At 35.2% G+C, this 20,990-nt stretch overlaps 1 protein-coding gene across 1 annotated transcript; it reads left to right on the top strand.

Moving 5' to 3' along the window:
• The first annotated feature begins 480 nt into the window (after nt 1-480).
• On the top strand, nt 481-20,281 carry LOC149791045 (transcription factor Sp9-like). The gene is made up of 2 exons (XM_089972954.1): nt 481-621; nt 16,617-20,281. The coding sequence occupies exons 1-2, from the start codon at nt 601-603 to the stop codon at nt 17,874-17,876; spliced, it is 1,281 nt and encodes a 426-aa protein (XP_089829080.1). The 5' UTR covers nt 481-600; the 3' UTR covers nt 17,877-20,281.
• The last annotated feature ends 709 nt before the right edge of the window (nt 20,282-20,990 follow it).

The raw sequence follows: 20,990 nt of genomic DNA, 5'->3' as shown, positions 1-20,990 counted from the left end.
GACGCTGTTCGTTTAAAAAGGATCATAATAAAAACCAAAGCATACAAATGCTAATTAGGGATCGAAAATATAGTACAACTGAAACTGTTTACTTTAATGAGACCAAATACGGTATATTAAAATGCTTGGTTTTGGTCACGAGCCCATGCGATGTTATCTTCACGGTATCTTACAAATTAATTAAATAGTTCGCAGGTACTCATTGGTTAGGGCTGATCACTGATAAGATAATGTGCGTAGTAATACCCCATTATTACACATTTCAATCAAATCCTTCAAAAACTCTTCACACCGCCCCTTATTAAAGCGAGGGAGGACGGGCAAGCCAACTGTAACATCCAATTATCTCGAGCAGCACGTCCCAGGATTACATCTGTAACGTCGAATAGTATTGGATAATGAAAGTGGGCTTTCCATAAACCCGCCTTTTATTGGCTGTGGATGCGTCCCACAGCGATTAAGTAAAAATGAAGCAGACGATTGAGTAGTTGTGGTAGGCAGAGTGTGCCTGTTTACAACACTTGAAGTCAAACATCCAGCCATTCAAAATTAAGGGATTTAGATGAATTAAAAGCCATATATCTGTTCCTGAGTAGAAGAATGGCTACCACTATGCTTGGGGTGAGTTTTTGTTTCCTTAAACCTCGTCTAAGATACTTAAAATCAGAACTTAACGATTGATAATCGAGCGGCATTTCCTCGGCTCTGTAAGAATTAAGCGTATTAATATCTGTCAAATATCAGTAGAATTATGAAACTAAATGTCACCATTATTGAGGTAGATTCAGGATTTTTCAACGGGGCTTTGATTTATAGAAGTGGATAGGGGTGGGGTGGTTCATGTTGTACTGGTCAACTATTACCGTTTTTCACTGTATCGTGTCCTATTTAAATTTTAAGGGGGAGGGGCGAATGTATATCCGAACCACTTCTAAATTCCCCACTGCACTGCATTTCATGACACCGTACATGACGCATCGCGCTGACCTTCTAGAATTTATTCATGGAAGGTAAATATTGTTTTAAAGCTCTTTAGTATAAACATATAAAGCATGAAGAAAAAAAACCCAAAATAATGGTCCTGCATGGGATAGGCTTGCGTTTCAGCCTGAAGTAGTGTTAAAATTATAAAAATGTTAATTGTTTAAACAAAGAATCGGGTTTGTGTCACGTTCCGTGCCCGTTGTGTACGACATGTTTACTAAGAAACTCCATTCAAATGCAGTTTGAAAACAGCGTTAATATATTTTTCACAAAGAGTTTTGTTCTATAGGCAATCAAGCCAGGGAATTGGTGTACACTGAATATGTAATATTAAAATGCATCGGTCCATGAACAGTGGTTCCTTTTCCGTTTGTTCTTCCTTCAACCCGACCATCCACCTTTCTGTCTGTCGGTCTGTCCATCCGTCCATGCAACTCTCTCTCTCTCTCTCTCTCTCTCTCTCTCTCTCTATATATATATATATATATATATATATATCTGTCTGTCTATCTATCTCTATCTCTCTCTCTCTCTATCTATCTCTATCTACCTACCTACCTACCTACCTACCTATCTATCTATCTACCTACCTACCTACCTACCTACCTACCTACCTACCTATCTATCTATCTATCTATCTATCTATCTATCTGTCTGTCTGTCTGTCTGTCTGTCTGTCTGTCTGTCTGTCTATCTATCTATCTACCTACCTACCTATCTATCTATGTATATATCTATCTATCTACCTACCTACCTATCTACATATCTATCTATCTATCTATCTATCTATCTATCTATCTATCTATCTATCTATCTATCTATCTATCCTTGTATAATCAGTATGTGTCTTAGCCTGTTATAGTCAGCCTTCACAATTTTAATTGATGAGTATATTTGTTTACATTTCGTATAAACTAGTATTTTCGTATAAATTCTGTTACATCAGTTTACGTTCCATAGGTTTGATAAATCATTACATCTATTCCCTCCGTTTGTCCGTCCTATCTTATTCTATTTCATTATATCGTGACAAGTAATCAACTAATCACATTTCTTTTTAAATCTTCAGATTTTTTTAAAAAGCTGCTTAACTTCAATAGCGTAACATTTTGGTAGTTTCATGAATTGTGTAGTATCCATTTTGCCGAAATAAAAAATAAAAAAATTAAAATTGATCTCCGGATAAAATTATAAAATTGCCATCATCTTACTTGCTGATAGTAAACATGTTTTTCTAATGTGATTATATCATTTCAAGGAGGAAAAGAATGCATCTTTCTAGTGCATTGGATCAAAATTAATTATCATTTCTGAAAATTCTTTTTCTACCTTTATTATTATTGCTATTATCATTGTTATTTTTATAATTATTAATATTTTTATTATCATTATTATTATTATAATTATTAATATTATTTTTATTATTATTATTGTTATTATTATTAGTATTATTATTATTATTATTATTATTATTACCATCCTCATTTGCGTCAGTATTAGTAGTGTTAGCATCAACAGCATGTGAATGATATTTTAGATTCATAATTTATAAAATGTCTCCCTGGTCACTTAAACCATCCTCAAAATTATTTATGTTTCAAATTTCTAAATCAAAACTCTTGATGTTTTTGGTATATTTCCAGCTTAGCTATTTCTAGTCATGCTCTCTCTCTCTCTCTCTCTCTCTCTCTCTCTCTCTCTCTCATAGACAGTTAAAATTCGTTTACGTACGCAAGCAAAATATTCACTGATCCAGAATAAAATCATTGTTGTTTTAGCAGTAAAACAAGCACACATTTTTCAATCGTATTATTCACGCTGGCTCCGTTAAAATGGAGAGAAAACCAATCACAATTTTCAAAATATTCATCTAGAATCTGATAAACTTCCGCAACAGTGACTTTGTAGTCCCAAAGAAAAGAAATAGAAATTATCAAGCTACGAAATTGACCTTTATGTACTTGGAGTTATTTTAGTTTTTAATTATAGCCTTAAATTAACGTTACAGATTAGGACTTCGAATTTCTTACGAAGAACGAAATCTATGATATTAAAATATCAATGTTGTGATGATGGACTCGGATACTTATTTTTATAATAAAATAAATAGAAAACCAAAAACACTTAAAAGCAAATACTTAAGAATCCTAAGAGTTTATATATTAAGGTGAACAATAGTAGAGACACTGCTTGTCACCTTAATGATTATAAAAATGGAAGAAACTATCGGGAATTATATTACATGCCTCAGCATTTTATAGCTCTGTACTGTATCGGGTACATTTTATAGCTCTGTACTGCATCGGTACATTTTATAGCTCTGTACTGCATCGGGTACATTTTATAGCTCTGAACTGTATCGGGTACATTTTATAGCTCTGTACTGCATCGGGTACATTTTATAGCTCTGTACTGCATCGGGTACATTATATTGCTTCGGGTACATTTTATAGCTCTGTACTGCATCAGGTACATTTTATAGCTCCGTACTGCATCGGGTAAATGCCATAGCTCTGTACTCCATCGGATACATTATATAGCTCTGTACTGCATCGGGTGCATTGTATAGCTCTGTACTGCATCGGATACATTTTATAGCTCTGAACTGCATCAGGTATATTTTATAGCACTGTACTGCGTCGGATACATTTTATAGCTCTGTACTGCATCGGGTACATTTTATAGCTCTGTGTTGCATCGTGTACATGTTATAGCTCGGTGTTGCATCGAGTACATGTTATAGCTCTGTACTGTCTCGTGTACATTGTATAGCTATGTACTGCATCGTGTACATTTTATAGCTCTGTTTACATCGTGTACATTTTATAGCCATGTACAGCATCGGGTACATGTAACAGCTCTGTACTGCATCTGGTACATTGTATAACTCTTTACTGCAACATGTACATTTTATAGCTCTGTACTGCATCGTGTACATTGTATACCTCTGTACTACATCGTGTACATTTTATAGCCCTGTACTGCATCGGGTACATGTTATAGTTGTGTACTGCATCGCCTACATTTTATATCTCTGTACTGTATCGTGTACATTTTATAGTTCTGTACATTTATAGCCCTGTGCTGTATCGTGTACATGTTATAGCTCGCTCTTGCATTGGGTACATTTTATAGTTCTGTACTTCATCGGGTACATGTTATAGATCTGTACTGCGTCGTGTACATTGTATAGCCCTGTACTGCATCCGGTACATGTTATAGCCCTGTACTGCATAGGGTGCATTTTATAGCTCTTTTCTGCATCGTGTATATGTTATAATTCTGTACTGCATCGTGTACATGTTATAGCTCTGTAATGCATCGTGTACCTGTTAGAGGTCTGTACTGCATCGGGTATTTTTATAGCTATGCACTGCATCGTGTACATGTTATCGTTCTGTGCTGTATCGTGTACATGTTATAGCTCTGTACTGCATCGGTTAGATTGTATAGCCCTGTACTGCATCGGGTACATGTTATCGCTCTGTACTGCATTGTGTGCATTTTATAGCTCTGTACTGCATCGTGTACATGTTATAATTCGGTACTGTGGTATACAGTTGTATAGTGCAATCTATAGCATGACACTACACCTGTGCGTGTTCAAATTAGTACTGCATCTTGTGAACTGTATAGTTAAGTATTGCATAGTGTGCATTGTACAAGGAAATACTGCATCTAGTGCACTTTACAGTGCAATACTGCATCCAGTACATTTTTTAATTCAGTACGGCATCTTGTACATTGTATTGTACAGTACTGAATAGTTTCTAGTAAGTGTCCATTTTATAGTACAGTATCGTACCGCATCTTTTACATTTCATCCTGCTGTACTGCATTTTATCTTTCAGTACTGCATTCGGTGCAGTTTACCATTTAGTACTGCATGTTGTATAATGCAATACTGCGTCATATACATTTAAAGTTTAGTACTGCATCGTGCACACTTTATAGTTCAGTGAGGCATCTTGTGGATTCTGTAGTTATTATTTCACTCATTTATTTGTTGTTTTAGTCGGTTAATATGTTCCTACAATGATCTTTTAAATTTTGAATTGATTCAGGGTATTGATTCGTGTAAAGCTATTACCCAACCCCAATGTTTGGTTTTTTATATAAAAGATGGAGTTTGATTCCCGTTGTTGCATCTACTGTATAAAATAATGACCTGTAGTTGGCATGGTAACTATATACACCAAATCTTTAGTGAGTTTTGTTTCTTGTTCTGTTTGCTCGTACCTCAGTTCATTGGTAGACATAATTAAATTTACAACAAACTTAAGTTGATCAGTGGGCGCAAAATCTGTTATCTTCTTTCGAACAAATCACAAACATTAGTGTCCATTTCCATAAACAATCGACCTCACTGACCCCTACATTTTGATACAAAATCACAGAGACTATTATCATTATGCACGGGTAGTTGAAACCCGTTTCAGAAGGATAGTGTTCTTGAAGGTTAATTATATCTTACACTCTTTTTTAATCGTGGCAAACAACCCTAACTCTACTGGCTTTAACCTATCATAATTGACCTTTGCCGCTGTAGTTGATCAGTAGAACGCCAAAACTTCCACCCGATTGGTTTCCCCTTATAGAAGAAGCCATTCCGACTGATTAAGAAATCTTAAAATCAGATAGATTGAAGAAATCATTAGAATTCCCCCCATCATTTGGTGTGATGCTCATGGTTCACCTCGTTGCCGGCGATAATTTTCGGCCGGCGGGGTGATCCAGTGCAGGAGCAAGTAAATCGTTGGGTTATTTGGTCGACTGGGACCCTCGGACAAATTATGTGGTTGATGTAAACACTGTGTAGTTGTATATCTTACTATCAAATTACTGTAAAGAAGGTACTTAAGGGACATTAATAGCAATAATCACAACCCTTTTTGGACCTATCATTGTATTTTAGTCACCCACGTCTCCGGTGGTAGAGAGATAACACATGATCATCTAATTTGTTAATTATTTCTAATGCATATGAGGCAGATTTTGAACTCGTTAGCTTCATTGCATTTGACGGAAATCTTAGTTGACTGATGGATGGAAATTCAATATCAAAACATAATAGTCGAGTTTTTCTCTGATATTGCATTGCTAATTATTGTTAAAAATTCACTGTATAGTCCATCTGAGACCAGTATATATAAAATCAATTACAGGTATAAAATTCGCTGTATAGTCCAACTGAGACCAGTACATGTAAAACAATTACAGTTATAAAATTCACTGTATTGTCCATCCGAGACCAGTACATATAAAACTATTATTGGTATAAAATCCATTGTATAGTCCATCTGAGACAAGTACATATAACAATATTATTGATAGACAATTCACTGTATAGTCCATCTGAGACAAATACATATAAAACTATTATAGGTATAATATTCTGTATATAGTCAATATGAGACAAGTACAAATGAAAATATTATAGATATAAAATTCACTGTATAGTCCATCTGAGACATATACATATAAAACTATTATTGGTATAAAATCCATTGTATAGTCCATCTGAGACAAGTACTTATAAAATATTATAGATAGACAATTCACTGTATAGTCCATCTGAGACAAATACATATAAAACTATTATAGGTATAACATTCAGTGTATTGTCAATATGAGACAAGTACAAATGAAAATATTATAGGTATAAAATTCACTGTATAGTCCATCTGAGACAAGTACATATAAAAATATTATAAATATAAAATCCAGTGTTTAGTCCAGCTGAGACAAGTACATATAAAAATATTATAGGTATAAAATTCACTCTATAGTCCATCTGAGACAAATATATATATAAAAATATTATAAATATAAAATCCAGTGTTTAGTTCAGCTGAGACAAGTACATATAAAAATATTATAGATATAAAATTCACTCTATAGTCCATCTGAGAAAAGTACATTAAAAAATATTATAGGTATACGATTCAGGAAAAGTACAAACACTCTTAATTTTAAAGATTACGTCCTAAACGTTGTTGCGTTTATTTTCTGGTAATATATGCATCGTCTTTCTCACTGAAACTATTATTATTATTATTATTATTATTATTATTATTATTATTATACGGGCTTTGGATTAATAGTTAAATGAAACATTTCAAGTTTTTCTCCAATGACAGTAATGAGTAAAATCACCTGATATAAATTTATTTACATTCCATAGAGATTTCAGCTGGCTTGTATTTTTAATTCAACATTTGCTGACACTCCCTAGATTGTGTGCGATGGATCGTCTCTTAAATTGAGGTATAAAATCTGGGTGAAACTACGTCAACAAACTACGGTTGCGTTATTATAAAACGGAAATTCCTATGCATTATATTGATCATTTTAACAAAATATTTCATTTAAAATCAATCGAATTCAATACAGTTAAAACGCCGAGAATAGAAAGACCCAGTGCATATTTTCATGTGTAAATATATTCTTATACGGAGAGAAAATGCATTTTAAAGCTACTATGTGACGAACTTAAGTCAACTTGAAATGGGAATGATAAAGCACTTAAGAACAATGACGTGTAGTCGACTTTTATTTTTATCATTGTACTTTGCAAACACGCAAATAAACACACAAACACAAGTAACAGGACGACGTACGATAAAACACTAAAATATGCAAATAATATTACTGGTATGAACTTATTTATGGGATACCCTTTTGCCCATTGTGAATCAGTGTTACAAATTTAACACGATAGTCGTCCTTAAAGTGTTTGAATTTTTGGGATTTTTTTTAAAGAAAAGAACGATCTTCCCCCCTCAATTAAATGCATTTCTCCTGTTCGATCCATGTGTGCCTGATTATATACGTATAAGGTGTTATTTCTATTTATACGGATGTGTCTATCTTTTAAAACATGTATGCAAGTTTTTATATTTACATTTTTAGAACTTTATATTTAATCAGCACCATATGGCCATTATTGTGTTAACTTTCCTTTATAGGTTTACTTACATCTTAGCTTCTTTTTTTAGACATTAATCCATTTTTAGTGAAGGACCGCTATCCCTGTTATTGGATTTGTCGAAGTGAACCCGAATTAGTTTAATAATATAGCGCTTTCTATTTGCATCTATGACCCTTGCATGCTCGCTTTGTATTGTCCTCCGTTTAGTTAGTAAATGTTATCAATGTACTCCGAAAAAACTTCTAGAGCGAACATCTTTATAATTCAAGTTTAACTAGCTCTGTTGAAATTAGCCTTCCTGAGCAGAATTCGGCCAATACATGAGCTAGTTTGCAGATGGTTTTCCTGTTGTGTCACACTGTGCATTTATTACGACTATTCGGTACGTGAATTGTGTGCATATCGTACAACATGATCTAAATAATTCACATATATAATTCACAATGTAATAAACTATTTTACCTGAACATTTCACATTTATCTAATTCACCGTGTAATTTATTTTTACCTGATTGCCTCACATTTATATTTCCTGAGAATCCAACGTTTGATGGAACTAAGTATAACATATCGTGGTGTATATAGTTGCTATAAGTGTTCTTGTGTTTGTTTTACTTTCGTGTTCTCTCTCTCTCTCTGTATGTCTGTTTGTCTGTCTGTCTGTCTCTCTCTCTCTCTCTCACACACACACAAACACACACACAAACACAGACACGCACACACGCTTCTTTTCAGATTTGACAAAGCAGATAAAAAAATTAAATATTTTGAATCTTGCGCTAATCACGAATATTTTTCTATGACAACATTCGGAAATCAAGAGTAGTGTTTCCTCCCCTCCCCCCAAACGTTCGAAATTCTGCCGTATTCTTCAAGCTCATAATATGCTATTCGAAATAGGATGAAAAGTGCTCAAACGTTGGATTATGTGTTTTTACACTTGAGTACTTTGTTTCTTGTCATTCTACTGCGGTAACATATTGTATGGGGTTTAAAGGAGGCTCCTTGTGGTTTAAAGGGGGCTCCTTGAGCCATACATTCTATACAAATAGAAGCCACCTGTAACCCGGATGCATGATGTCGCAGTTCATCAAATCTGTAAAAACACAGCAATTGTATATTGGTCTTCTGTACCATTAGTTTATATATCAAACGTACACGATAAATATATTATTATTCTTCCATGTGTAAACTGTGCCTTCATAATTTTGGGAATTTGAGAAACATTTTAGCATGACCAATTAGTTCCGTGCCCTTCATATTTCAGTTCACTGTAGTAAACACATGAGATCTTCAAAACACCTGCAAACATTCAGTAGGCCGAATTAGTGGGAAGTCTTTGATCACTGAGGCCTTTACCTCTGTCACGAAAACATGAGATCCTTCATCTTGCTAGCACCCAGCTTAACACCACTCATTGATTAGTATGTTCCCCGCTTTCTGACACCCAGACCCGCTGACCTAAGGGAGCTGATGGTTTATGTCTGTCTCTGATTATGTTTCCATTTGGTTCTCTTCTCCTCATGGACCGTTGTAGACCCAGAGAGAAAAAAGAAAAAGGCAAGACTGTGTACTACTAAACAGGTTGGAAAGGGTATTACTCAGGGAAGTGGGATAAACCCACCTGCTGTTACTCTTGAAAACGGAATACGTAATAAGATCCGAGTTTATCACGATTAGCTGCAAACTAACCGTGATGAACCCTAAATGTGATGACAGAGAAAGAAAAAGACAAAAATAGACTCAAAAGCAAACACTAAAAATGGGAGGAATTTGCAGGCTTGGATGACAAATTAGCGGCCACTGGTAATTTTGTCAAATATATATATAAATTTAGATACACGTATAGTTAGTACATTTCATCAACATACGGAACCCTGTCATGACAACTTTACAAATTTGGATATGAATGTGTTTATCAAAAGACGGAACTCTGTTATGCAATGTTTATAAATTTGGACATGAATAAATAATAAATACAGGATATCAACAAAACAGAAATAAGATTATGTATTTGGCTTGATCATATATAGTGACGGGTATTTTACTATTACACACCTATTTATGGCATTCAAAGTTTAGAACCTTAGAAAAATAAGTAATGGAGATTTTTCCCCAACTCTTGTTATTCATTCATGTGAGACCATTTCGCATGAAGAAGAAGCAAACACATATTTTGCTGAAGGTTTCTTTTGACCTGTTTTGCAGGTTCTGAGATTAAAATGTATGCTAACTAAATATTAAAAGCATGGCTTCATCAAAATTTTATAGCGTCTTCACAATTGATTGGCAAAACTAAATCGAAACGAGAAAGTGAATTTTCTAGTTTATCTAAAATGTTTCATTATTAGTTCAGTCTGATTTATACATATGTGATTCGATGATCAATTTTCAATACGTTGCCTTCTCTTTTCTGCACCAAATGGATGGTTAGCCATTCTGTAGTATTTAATCACTAATCACAGAGAAACTAAAACACCTGCGCTGTGGTTTGATGGTCAAAACGCGATTTTCAGAAATAAGAAACGTATCATCTCGCTCGTCACAGTACTAGATTCAGTTGGAAGAAACGTTGTAAAGACAAATACTGTAATCGGATGATCTTTGCTACTGCCGTTAGATTATGCTCTCTTCCGCTTCAGTAGTGCCACGTGAGAACAATAAATAGACGAACAAAAACAACACTGGTTTTGATTACGTCACCTTCATTGTATGCTCCTCTACGTTTCAAACCATGCAGACCTAAACAGAAACCTGTCTAGAAAGAACTATATTCAAAATGCATTGTTTCTGTCTTACATTAGTATGATATCTTCACATAAGACTAAAACAGAATCTTAAAAATCACTTGTAAATTTAACTATGCTGAAAAACAAAGGAACATACCCTAAAGAATTTATATTTTAGACTATTATAAACCTTTTACATGTTCACTTGAGGTAACCCTATTATGCTTATACGGGGTTGTACCATCCTTTGTGAGCTGATACGGGATTGTACCATACTTGTTACACAAATACGGCATTAAAAGAATCCTATTACACTGATACGGGTTTGTACCACCCATATTAAGCTGATAAGGGTTTTTGCCATCTATATTATACTGATACGGGTTTGTACCACCCATATTAAGCTGATAAGGGTTTTTGCCATCTATATTATACTGATATGGGGCTGTACCATGTCTATTACTCAATACCAACCCTCCAAAGCTAGAAACAAAGCGAGAAATGCAATCCAGCATTACTTGCTCTGGGTTGTTTTGAGCAGTATCCTGTATCATATACACATATTAGTTTCGGACTGTTTCGAGTATTATCCTTTAATACATGTAACATTAGCTTCGGATTTTTTTTTTTCGGATATTATCCTGTATTACATCTAACACTAGCTTTGGGTTGTTTCGGGTATTATCATGTATGTTATGTAAAGCAAATGAATCATCCTAATGTAACAGTTAGCTTCCATTGTCGTAATCAATATAAATCGTGTTTCTTGAACATCTGTTTCCTAACTATAAAAAATCTTTATTCTTATTTATAATATTATAACCCACATTTTTAATTGTACACTGATTACTATTTGGAAAAAATATACCAAATAAATGCTATTTAGAGAATTATTTCAGCAAAATATCTTAATAGTTGTATTAATCAATCGCCTTTATTCCTCATGCGTGAATAAAGGGTCAGTTGATTCCTCTTATTAGCAACAGGGGACGCCGCTGGAGGGCACTGGCGATCAAGATTAGCGTTTTCTCAAAATGTCAACCTCATTACACCCGGTACTTTCTCCGCTTTAATATGTAATAAGCCGACATTATTACATCCGAATGTATTCATGGTTGAAAGGTCAAATGTCTATTTTTAGCGGATATGACATTGGGCCATTTCTACAACTTATTCAGCTGTAAAAAAAGAAAACCGAATTTTTCAAAACGCTGATAAACTAAATAAACGAACATATACGCTCACCTACGCCTACTTTTTAAATACTTTGGATTTTTTTTAACGAGAATAATGGTAAAATATAAAGTGTCTTATTATACTCCTCGTTCCATCTCTCCATCTTCTTGCCGGCTATTTTCTTATTTTTCCCATTCTTCCACTCTTTGTGTTTCTTCTTTTTCTCACCCAATTGATAATTGATCGCAAAAGGAACATTTTGATAAGAGATGTTCATGTTAAGAATGGATCAAGCAATTTACATCGCTTTTTCTAGTATTAGCGTGACCGTCAACAACTCGATACTCATGTTTAGGATTTACGTAAGAAACAAGATCACTAACACCAAATTTGGCTTGTCAGTCTGTCTCAGTAGTTCTTTTTCCTACCATGAGCAAGCTGTACTCCAGCGTATGTGTCATGTTGAGTGCCATGACAAGTCAAATGGAGATGTCCTGATGGAGAGCGCCACAAGTTCGATTTTACTCAAACCTGTATGTTCCCTTTGAATGCAGGACTATAAAGTAAGAGGTTTCGTTCACAAATATGGGCTTTCGTCAAAGGTTCGCGTGGACTATGGCAATCAAACGCCATGTGAATTGATGTCAGTTATCTGCATATTCTTTGCTACCATCATTTAGACATCAGTTGTTCCATGCATTACAATTGTGGCTTTTTTAAACACTCTAGCGTATCGCTCTGAAGTTGATATTAGATGTGAAGTTTGCGAAATAATCCTATTAAAAGAATAAACAACGAACAAAACGTGCTTCATGGTAAAAAAAGATAACGATCATTCAACCACTTTGAAGAATGGTTGTCAGCAATACAACTTATCAAGTCTCAATTGCTAACACGGTGCTTTATAAAACAATTTATTCAATTACCTTCACAGCATAAAGATAAGGAGCTTCAACAAATCAATGAATTGAAATCAAAGTGGCACAATCTTCTGTAACATATATGAGTATAAAGAGGTGATAATTGTTCGAATAAAATACTGCAATTAAACTGCAAACGATAGCGACAGACATCTACGTTCGGTATCATAATTTTTTTCTTGTAACCCGGTCGAAGTGTACAAGCATGGAGTAATTTCCAATCTTGAAAATCGCCCGTAGAGAGACAAGCTTATTCTGCGAAAGTCCCCTTCCATGCCTTTAACTCTTTTTCAGCACAAGAATGCTTTTTGTATCAGCGGGAGTCATCACTTATGGCCTCTAATACACTGGCATGAAAATGGTCACACCTGATTAAGCACGGTTGTCTAATGTATCCAATGCTCCACAATGGCGAAGCCGCATCACCTGTCTCTGACCCATATTTCTCCGCTCGGGATGTATAGTAATGAGGCCCCATATCAAATAGCGATTAATTCCGGTGGATTTAACTCGGGAGTTCTTGGGGATTCTATATGCATTTTCTAGTTATACTACTCTGAATATCATTTCGACCGTGCGTGTCATTCAGAGTAACTGACAAGTTCTTGCTTCGCCACGACAGCTATTCTTCGAATGAATCAATACATGTTTAAAACTTAGCCTTTTGTCTTGTTAACCTTGTAAGTAGCAATGACGTTTGTTTGCGCTGTGATACAATATATTTGTTGTTGTAGGGTTTAACGCCATTTTTCAGCACAGGATAGGCTACACATGGCGGCCAGTATTAATGGTGACAATATATTTGTATGATTTAAGGCTATGATTTGAGCCACGTTGGTCATTATAGCGTGAAAAGGGTAGGAGGTTAATGTACGCTAATGGCACACCTAACGTAAGAAATAAAAAGATGTCATTATATGCACTATTGAGGTGTTATTTCCTCCTCGCTGTGAAACTGTCTTTCTGCAAAAGAAAATTCATTTGATCATAAGGAAGTGATCCTTTCGACCCAAATGAGGTATATATACTTTGTTTAGTTTTATGCAAAATGACTTGGTTGAACCAATTAATAGCTGCAGTGATACAACTGCAGACAAGTCGGCAGACAGGAAGACGGACAGGCAGAAGTTTAGAACCAGAGGGAGGGGAGTTTGGAGAAAGAGAGGGAGGGAGGCAGACAGTGCAGCAGATGAACTACCAAATTTATTTAAAGGACGGAGTGACAAACACAAGGAAACTGACCTAGGGATAATTATCGGAAGAGAGATGGGGGCGGGGATAAATCGTGTGTGTTCCATCGAATGGAGGATAATCAGCCTCTTGTATTCTAGTATCTGAAATGCAACAATTATATCACACAGAGGAGCTTCATATAAAAGTAATACATTGTTCAGCCAACACTCTTTACCCTTTTACAAATGGGAGAGAGAAGTGGAATGGAGTCCTTGTGAAAGAATTATTCCCTTCATTCTTTACAGGTTAGGGAAGTTTTCATCGCGCATAAAATGGTGGTTAATAGAAAATAAATTTCACCTTCTTTCAAATCGAACAAAAAATTCAAGCAAAGGTGTATGTGTTGACAGCGGAGATTTGGGTATTGACGTTTACGCAATAGAGCAATGGATGCAAACTTTAGGTTCGTGAAGTACAGGTCTTTGAAACGTGTTAATTCATTTGTAAAGTCAATATTTACAGACTTTAACGACTGATTGTGGGTGCATTCATACGATATATGCTTTTTTACTTCCCTTGGGTTGGAACATATGACATGCGATGTTTCTAAAGCCTAGGTAAAACTATTCAGAAAAAGAGAAAGAATTCGAAATTCACAAGCACTGAATTTGTCGGCAACATTTGACATTGAACAACAACACGTAAAAAAAAAATTAAGTTGAGTGCATTAGAGTGTGTATTTATGAATGTGCTTGAGTATGTATGTATGTATGTATGTATGTATGTATGTATGTAAACAGATACAAAGACCAAAACAAAACGCGTTCGTTTTTTATAATAAAAGTCTCTTTTATAAAGGACATGTTCTTTTAAGAAAAAAGCAGAATTACAAAACATCACAGTTGTCGTACCTCAACTACATGTTCCAACCCATACATGTACGTGCTCCCTACATTGCGTGGCCTCGTATACAGGTATCAGATTCTAATATACACCAAACACGCTAGTAAGCAGCTCGTCTTTCCTTTGATTTTCTAGAGATCAAACGTACCGCCTGATCCTTTTATTTGATTTCACCACAAAAAAGCAACACTTCAAAATGTATTTCGTATTGAATCACTCAGCCTTTGAAGCTCAAAGTAGTTAAGTTGTTCAGTTTGTGTCCATATAGTTTGTCTCATCAATGAGAGAATCCATTCAACAGTGATTAGACTGTCTTATCGACTTTTTGAGTCAGTGCCACCGAAGTAGATCAAGAAATAAGGTGACTTTTGAACTTTATTTATTCAATGACACGTCATTTACAACTTTGTTAAACATTTCATTTTAAGTTAATTCGGTGATCTAGTAAATGGGGATAACGTTTAGCCAGATTTCATCCGGCAAATACTTACCCAGCAATTTACCTAGCTATCTACAAACCTTCTAAACTGCTTGCTTTCATCTTCCAATAGTAAATTTCATATATTTATTAATTCGTATTCATTACATTCATTTTGCGACCTATACATACATCTTTTTCTTAGTCCATCTTTCCATCCATCTATCCAGCCAGAGATTCACGAATATATCCTAAGCTTGCAAATTTCCGTTGAGGGAGATAAAAGACAGAAAGTAAATCAAGCGTGAAAGTACGTACATATGGAGAAACTATTTCAGACAGAAAGCTGGAGCTTTGGAAGCTTTGACAGCTCCACTGGTAGAGCGTCAGATTCATGATCCAAATGTGATGTGTTCGATACCCACCCAGGTCAGCTGCCTCGGTATGTTCTCGAAATAGGCACTTAGCTCTCATTTCGTCGGCATTCTAAAACCAACAGTTCTTTTTGGAAAGACTGCTCCGGTGGCCTAATTGGTTAGAGCGTCCGCCCCTGGCGCGGGAGGTCGCCGGTTCAAACCCCAGCCGAGTCATACGAAAGACTTTCAAAAATTTTACATAGAGCTGACTTGCTAGGCGTTCAGCATTAAGAGGTAAGTGTTAGGACTGGTAGGCCTGGTGTCAGATATTGTGACTGGGTGGGACATCATGCTACATGTCTCCGGCATGATGTCTCAGTGCTGAACCTCACTATAAACTGCCACACTGCAGACATCATAGCGATATGACTGTAAACATGTTGAAGCTACGTTACAAATCAAGATCACACACAGACTTGTGGAAAAAATAAACAGCTCTCACGAGACAAGCAAACAGAATTAAATGAAAGTTTTTTGACACAGACACAGACGCACACACACTAATCGCTATGCCATCTTCATGTTCAGTAAAATAGCAACATTTTAAATTTAACAGAATGCATCATGATGAAAATATAATTCATACAAACGATGCAGATTTAAAGATCACCATTGTACACATTTCTATTTCTAAATGCAAATATATTTTGTGTGATGTACACATGTTGCTTTCTGTAGCCACAGAGTGATACAATTTTGTTCCTCGTTTATGATTCTTACGCCAGTGTATGCAGGTAGGTATTTTGGTAGGTGTACTATACTTATCAATATGTCTGCGATTGATCAGAGGTAAATGCGCTGTACTAACTACCGGATCAGTCGGGGTTAACTACCATAGTGTTTCCTCATGCTGCTCCATTTTTCCGGACAATACAAAACCTACGCGAGTTGTTGTGCCATTAATCAACTAAAACATTTATTTGTTTATTTATTTATTTATTTATTTATTTATTTATTTATTTTCAGGACCATCATCCATTATGCGGTACTCCTCTAGCAATGTTAGCAGCTCAGTGTAGCAAGATTACGAACAAATCTACCCAACAGCTGGCAGATGCAGCAGTCGTCAAGGGGTTTTATCCATGGAAAAAGCCTATGCCAGGTGTAAGCGCACCAAGTCCTATTTCTTTATCCTCACAGCGCATGCCACACATGAACCCGCCCATCTCTATGACGACCTCTGGTCTTAGCTACTCGCGTAATAATACAATGTCCAGTTGTGCTGGTGCTTATGGAAGTGACCTCTTTTATCCGCAAGGTGGCGGAAGCTCTTACGCTCAAACAAATAGTTGCCAATCAGCTATTAATCAAAAGATGCACGAAGACACTGGATTGGGAAGTTCTAATTTTGGAAATATGTATTCAAGGGTAGCCGGTGTAACAGGACATCTATACGACTCCTGGTCATTAAACATGCCCAGTAATCATGGGCTAAAACCTGAAGTACATGGATCAGTGAACTCAGCATCATCATGGTGGGATATGCACTCAAATCCATCAAACTGGTTATCAGACGTTTCTAATGCTCCCAGTAGTTTTCATTCCCAAATCACCACCAGTTACCCTAGTTCGGATTATTCACTTAGTCATGCCCTTAGTTCAAATCCATCTGCATTTTTGCCTGCCAATCAACATTTCATGCAGGATTCATACAAATCTATGCTTCCTACTCAAACTGATCTAAGTGTATCTGCTGTCAGTCCATTTCTGTCCAGATCTGCAATATCACCATTAACAGGCTCAAGATCGCAGAGACGCTACACGGGTAGAGCGACATGTGATTGTCCAAACTGCCAGGAGGCCGAACGATTAGGTCCAGCAGGCTCTCATCTCAGGAGAAAAAATATCCACAGCTGCCATGTACCAGGATGTGGTAAAGTATACGGCAAAACCTCCCATTTAAAGGCACACCTTCGATGGCATACGGGTGAACGTCCATTTGTCTGTAACTGGCTCTTCTGTGGAAAGCGATTCACACGGTCAGACGAACTACAGCGTCATTTAAGGACACATACTGGTGAGAAAAGATTCGGTTGTCCAACTTGTAATAAAAGATTCATGCGCAGTGATCATCTCAGCAAACACTTGAAAACTCACACCTCTCCTGATGGAAAGAAAACCGGAAGCGGAAGTGATTCGGAAAATAGTCAGGAGCCACAAGCTCTCTCGCCTTCTTCGAGATCATTTTCTCAAGAAAAGCTCTTATCTGTCAAAGAGGAACGATAAAGTACGAACCATTGTAGAGAAGGATTTTGCAAAATGAATAGACGTGTGTTAGTAATATAATTTCGCTTGAACAAAGTTACCGTCTGAATCTGTTAAAATATGCATTGTGTGTTTTGTTTTTAAAACCCAGGATACATTCTATACGAAACGTAGCATTTCTTTCTACCTTTAAAGGCAGACCCATTCTTGTGAGCCTAATATAATAATACATTAATGTAGCCCACGTAATGTTTCACCATGTGCAATGAATTAGATTGAACCCTTGTACATCCACTCAGTATGGTGTTCTGTAGTAGCATTATTTATCTCTGATGATCAAGTCTATTCAGCATAATAACTGTATCGATGAGATGTTAAATATTTACTAATTTTGTTTTCTAATCTCGGTAACCAGAGGTTTAAGAGTTCTTACGTCATTACATATCAGAACATTTTGTAGCAACCACACGATCCATGACGAATAATCTTCTTATGCAGACGCTATTATCTTATCATACTGATTTGAAAACAGTGATTTAATGTAATTATTTTCCACGGCCAATTTGCTCAATCAGTGACGCTTTATTTATGATCTTCTTGTCCCGTATGGCAATGTAGTTAAGTGGTCTTCCATTGCAAAATGAATGCCCATGATATTCTGTTTGTTTTATAAAATAAAATTGTTAAACTGGAAACACTGTCGTATATTTTTGGGATTGTAGTTTACATTAGTAGAGAAAAACATTTTGGTAATTGTTATCACAAGAAAAATGCACCCATTATGAGAAAAGTTATCGTATGTAAGTAAATAAAATGTGCATAAAATATCTTATTGCAAACCAAACACTGTACAACATTTTTTTTCTGGGCATATTTTTCTTGGCAATTTGGAGAGTATATTTTTTCATTTTCTTTGACACAGGATTTGGAAGAAACCATTTTGTACTTTGCTAATGATGATGAAAAATAAAATGCGTTTTATGAAATTCGTATTTTGCAAAAAAATGTACTGCATACATTCAGCATTTACTCAGTTCACAAAACATCCACAGCGCTAATATATCATAATCTGCAAAATATCCATAACGCTATGATATAATAATTTACAAAACATTCAGAACGCTAAAATATAATAATTTGCAAAACACTCACAACGCTAAAATATCATAATTTACAAAACTAAATTTGTGAAATCACCGACTATCAGATTACTTTTTCTTTTCTATTTTTGAACACTTCACATGGTGGTTACTATTAAAGGTTTAGTTAGGTCTGTACTTTAATAGGTTTATAAATGTTCGGTATAAATTTACAATTTCACCTGCTTTTGTGATTACTGAGACATTCTCCAAAGGGGTGGGGGCGGGGCATTTGTTAATTTTGCGGAAATTACTGGAGAACGACTTTCAGCATTCTGACTTCAAAAGACAATGCTTGACATTATTTTATCTGATCCTTTTATTGGTCTTCAGTTATCATATTGCCATTTTAAAACGTCAAAAGTTGTCATATATGTACGTACGCATTGAAACCTTTATCCATCATCTATGTACCTGTCTTTAATTTATGCAAATTTATTCTTAAAAACTTTTCATCAGTCAACTTTAAACAAAAATATATTTTTAGTTTGGTTCTTTGTATGGATAATTTGTCTGTCATTTTTTGATGATGTCAAAACTTTACAACAAAGTGTTAGTAAGCCGAAGTTCCTTTAGATCAGAGGTGGGCAAACTTTCCAGTGCAAGTGCCGAATACACAAATATACAACTTGTCGTGGGCCGCAATAGCTCATCAAGTAAAATAATTAATATTTGAAATAGCAAAAACAAAAGGTTTTTCCAAATAACATCTAATTAATTTTCAGCTGTTAATATGTTCTTCATATTTGAAAACTTAAACTTCAAAAGAAGCACATTTATTTGATAAACAGAGTAACATAAACAGAGTCAGTGCGAATGATGACTTGTTCCTAGGCCGCATGAAAACCCTTGGCGGGCCGCATGAAAGCTCTTAGCGGGCCGCATGAAAGCACATAGTTTGCCCACCCCTTCTTTAGATGATATTCAGCTCAAACACATGTTCTTAGTCTGAACACATTAATTTAAAAGCTAGATAATAATATATGCAGTATTAGCATGGGTCCTTAAATGTTACATTCATGGCCGCGATATGCCTGTTAGAAAGATCACTGTCAAATAATGTTGACGCGGTGGTATTACATAGAGATCATAGTAATTTATCTTCAACACGATCTTATCCGTTGTGAAACCTATTATAATATATGTTTTTACATACAAAATGAATGGAAAGTAAATTGCATCTGTATTACATATGAAGGTAAGTACTGTGTGTTGCAGTTTAGTAATTTACTCATTAACTGATGGCATGCAATGTAGAAGAGGCTTCTGAATAAATACGTAACTGTCTTTCGATTTTCGTCTGATTCTAGTTTAGCTAATGTTGTTGATAATTGTGGTGTATTATCTAGTGCCTATATTTGATGTTATAAAAAAGGGGAAAGGTGCCATTTGAATAAAACCCATATTGAGTCATAATCTGAAAGTAAATTGTTGGGAAAGGAAAAACGTAATATCGACGATACATTACACGAAATCTTATCCATAGCTGGTAATGTAAAACAAAATATCACATAGTTCAACGAATTGTTTGGTTTTACTCATCGAATAACCCTGTTATAATAAAATAAATAATAAAACTTATTTTTCTTTTATTTAAGTTTATATACCATTTTGAAAATAGCTTTCTTGCATATTCGCTTTCTTAAATATCGTAAGTATGAAAAACCTTACTTTACTTATAATTGTATTATGTTTGTCACAAGAGAAATATATGGGGGAATGGTTTGTGATGACTGTAATATCAAGACAAGAGCTTCCAATGATTGTATTGCCACGACAAAACGTTTATATTCGTAAACAGTATCTGAAATCAACTATAAATCAATCAGTTGTAATTAAAATCATATATAAATTAACCAAGTGTAATTGAAAGCACGTATAAATTAACCAAGTGTAATTAAAATCATATATAAATCAATCAGTTGTAATTAAAATCATGTATAAATCAATCAAGTGTAATTGAAAGCACGTATAAATTAACCAAGTGTAATTAAAA

The sequence above is a fragment of the Sinohyriopsis cumingii genome, chromosome 10 (genome assembly GCF_028554795.1).
Source record: "Sinohyriopsis cumingii isolate HCF-2022 chromosome 10, ASM2855479v2, whole genome shotgun sequence".
NCBI classification, from domain to species: Eukaryota; Metazoa; Mollusca; class Bivalvia; order Unionida; family Unionidae; genus Sinohyriopsis; species Sinohyriopsis cumingii.
The sequence above is the reverse complement of the archived record's forward strand: the minus strand, read 5'-3'. Positions and strand labels throughout refer to the sequence as shown.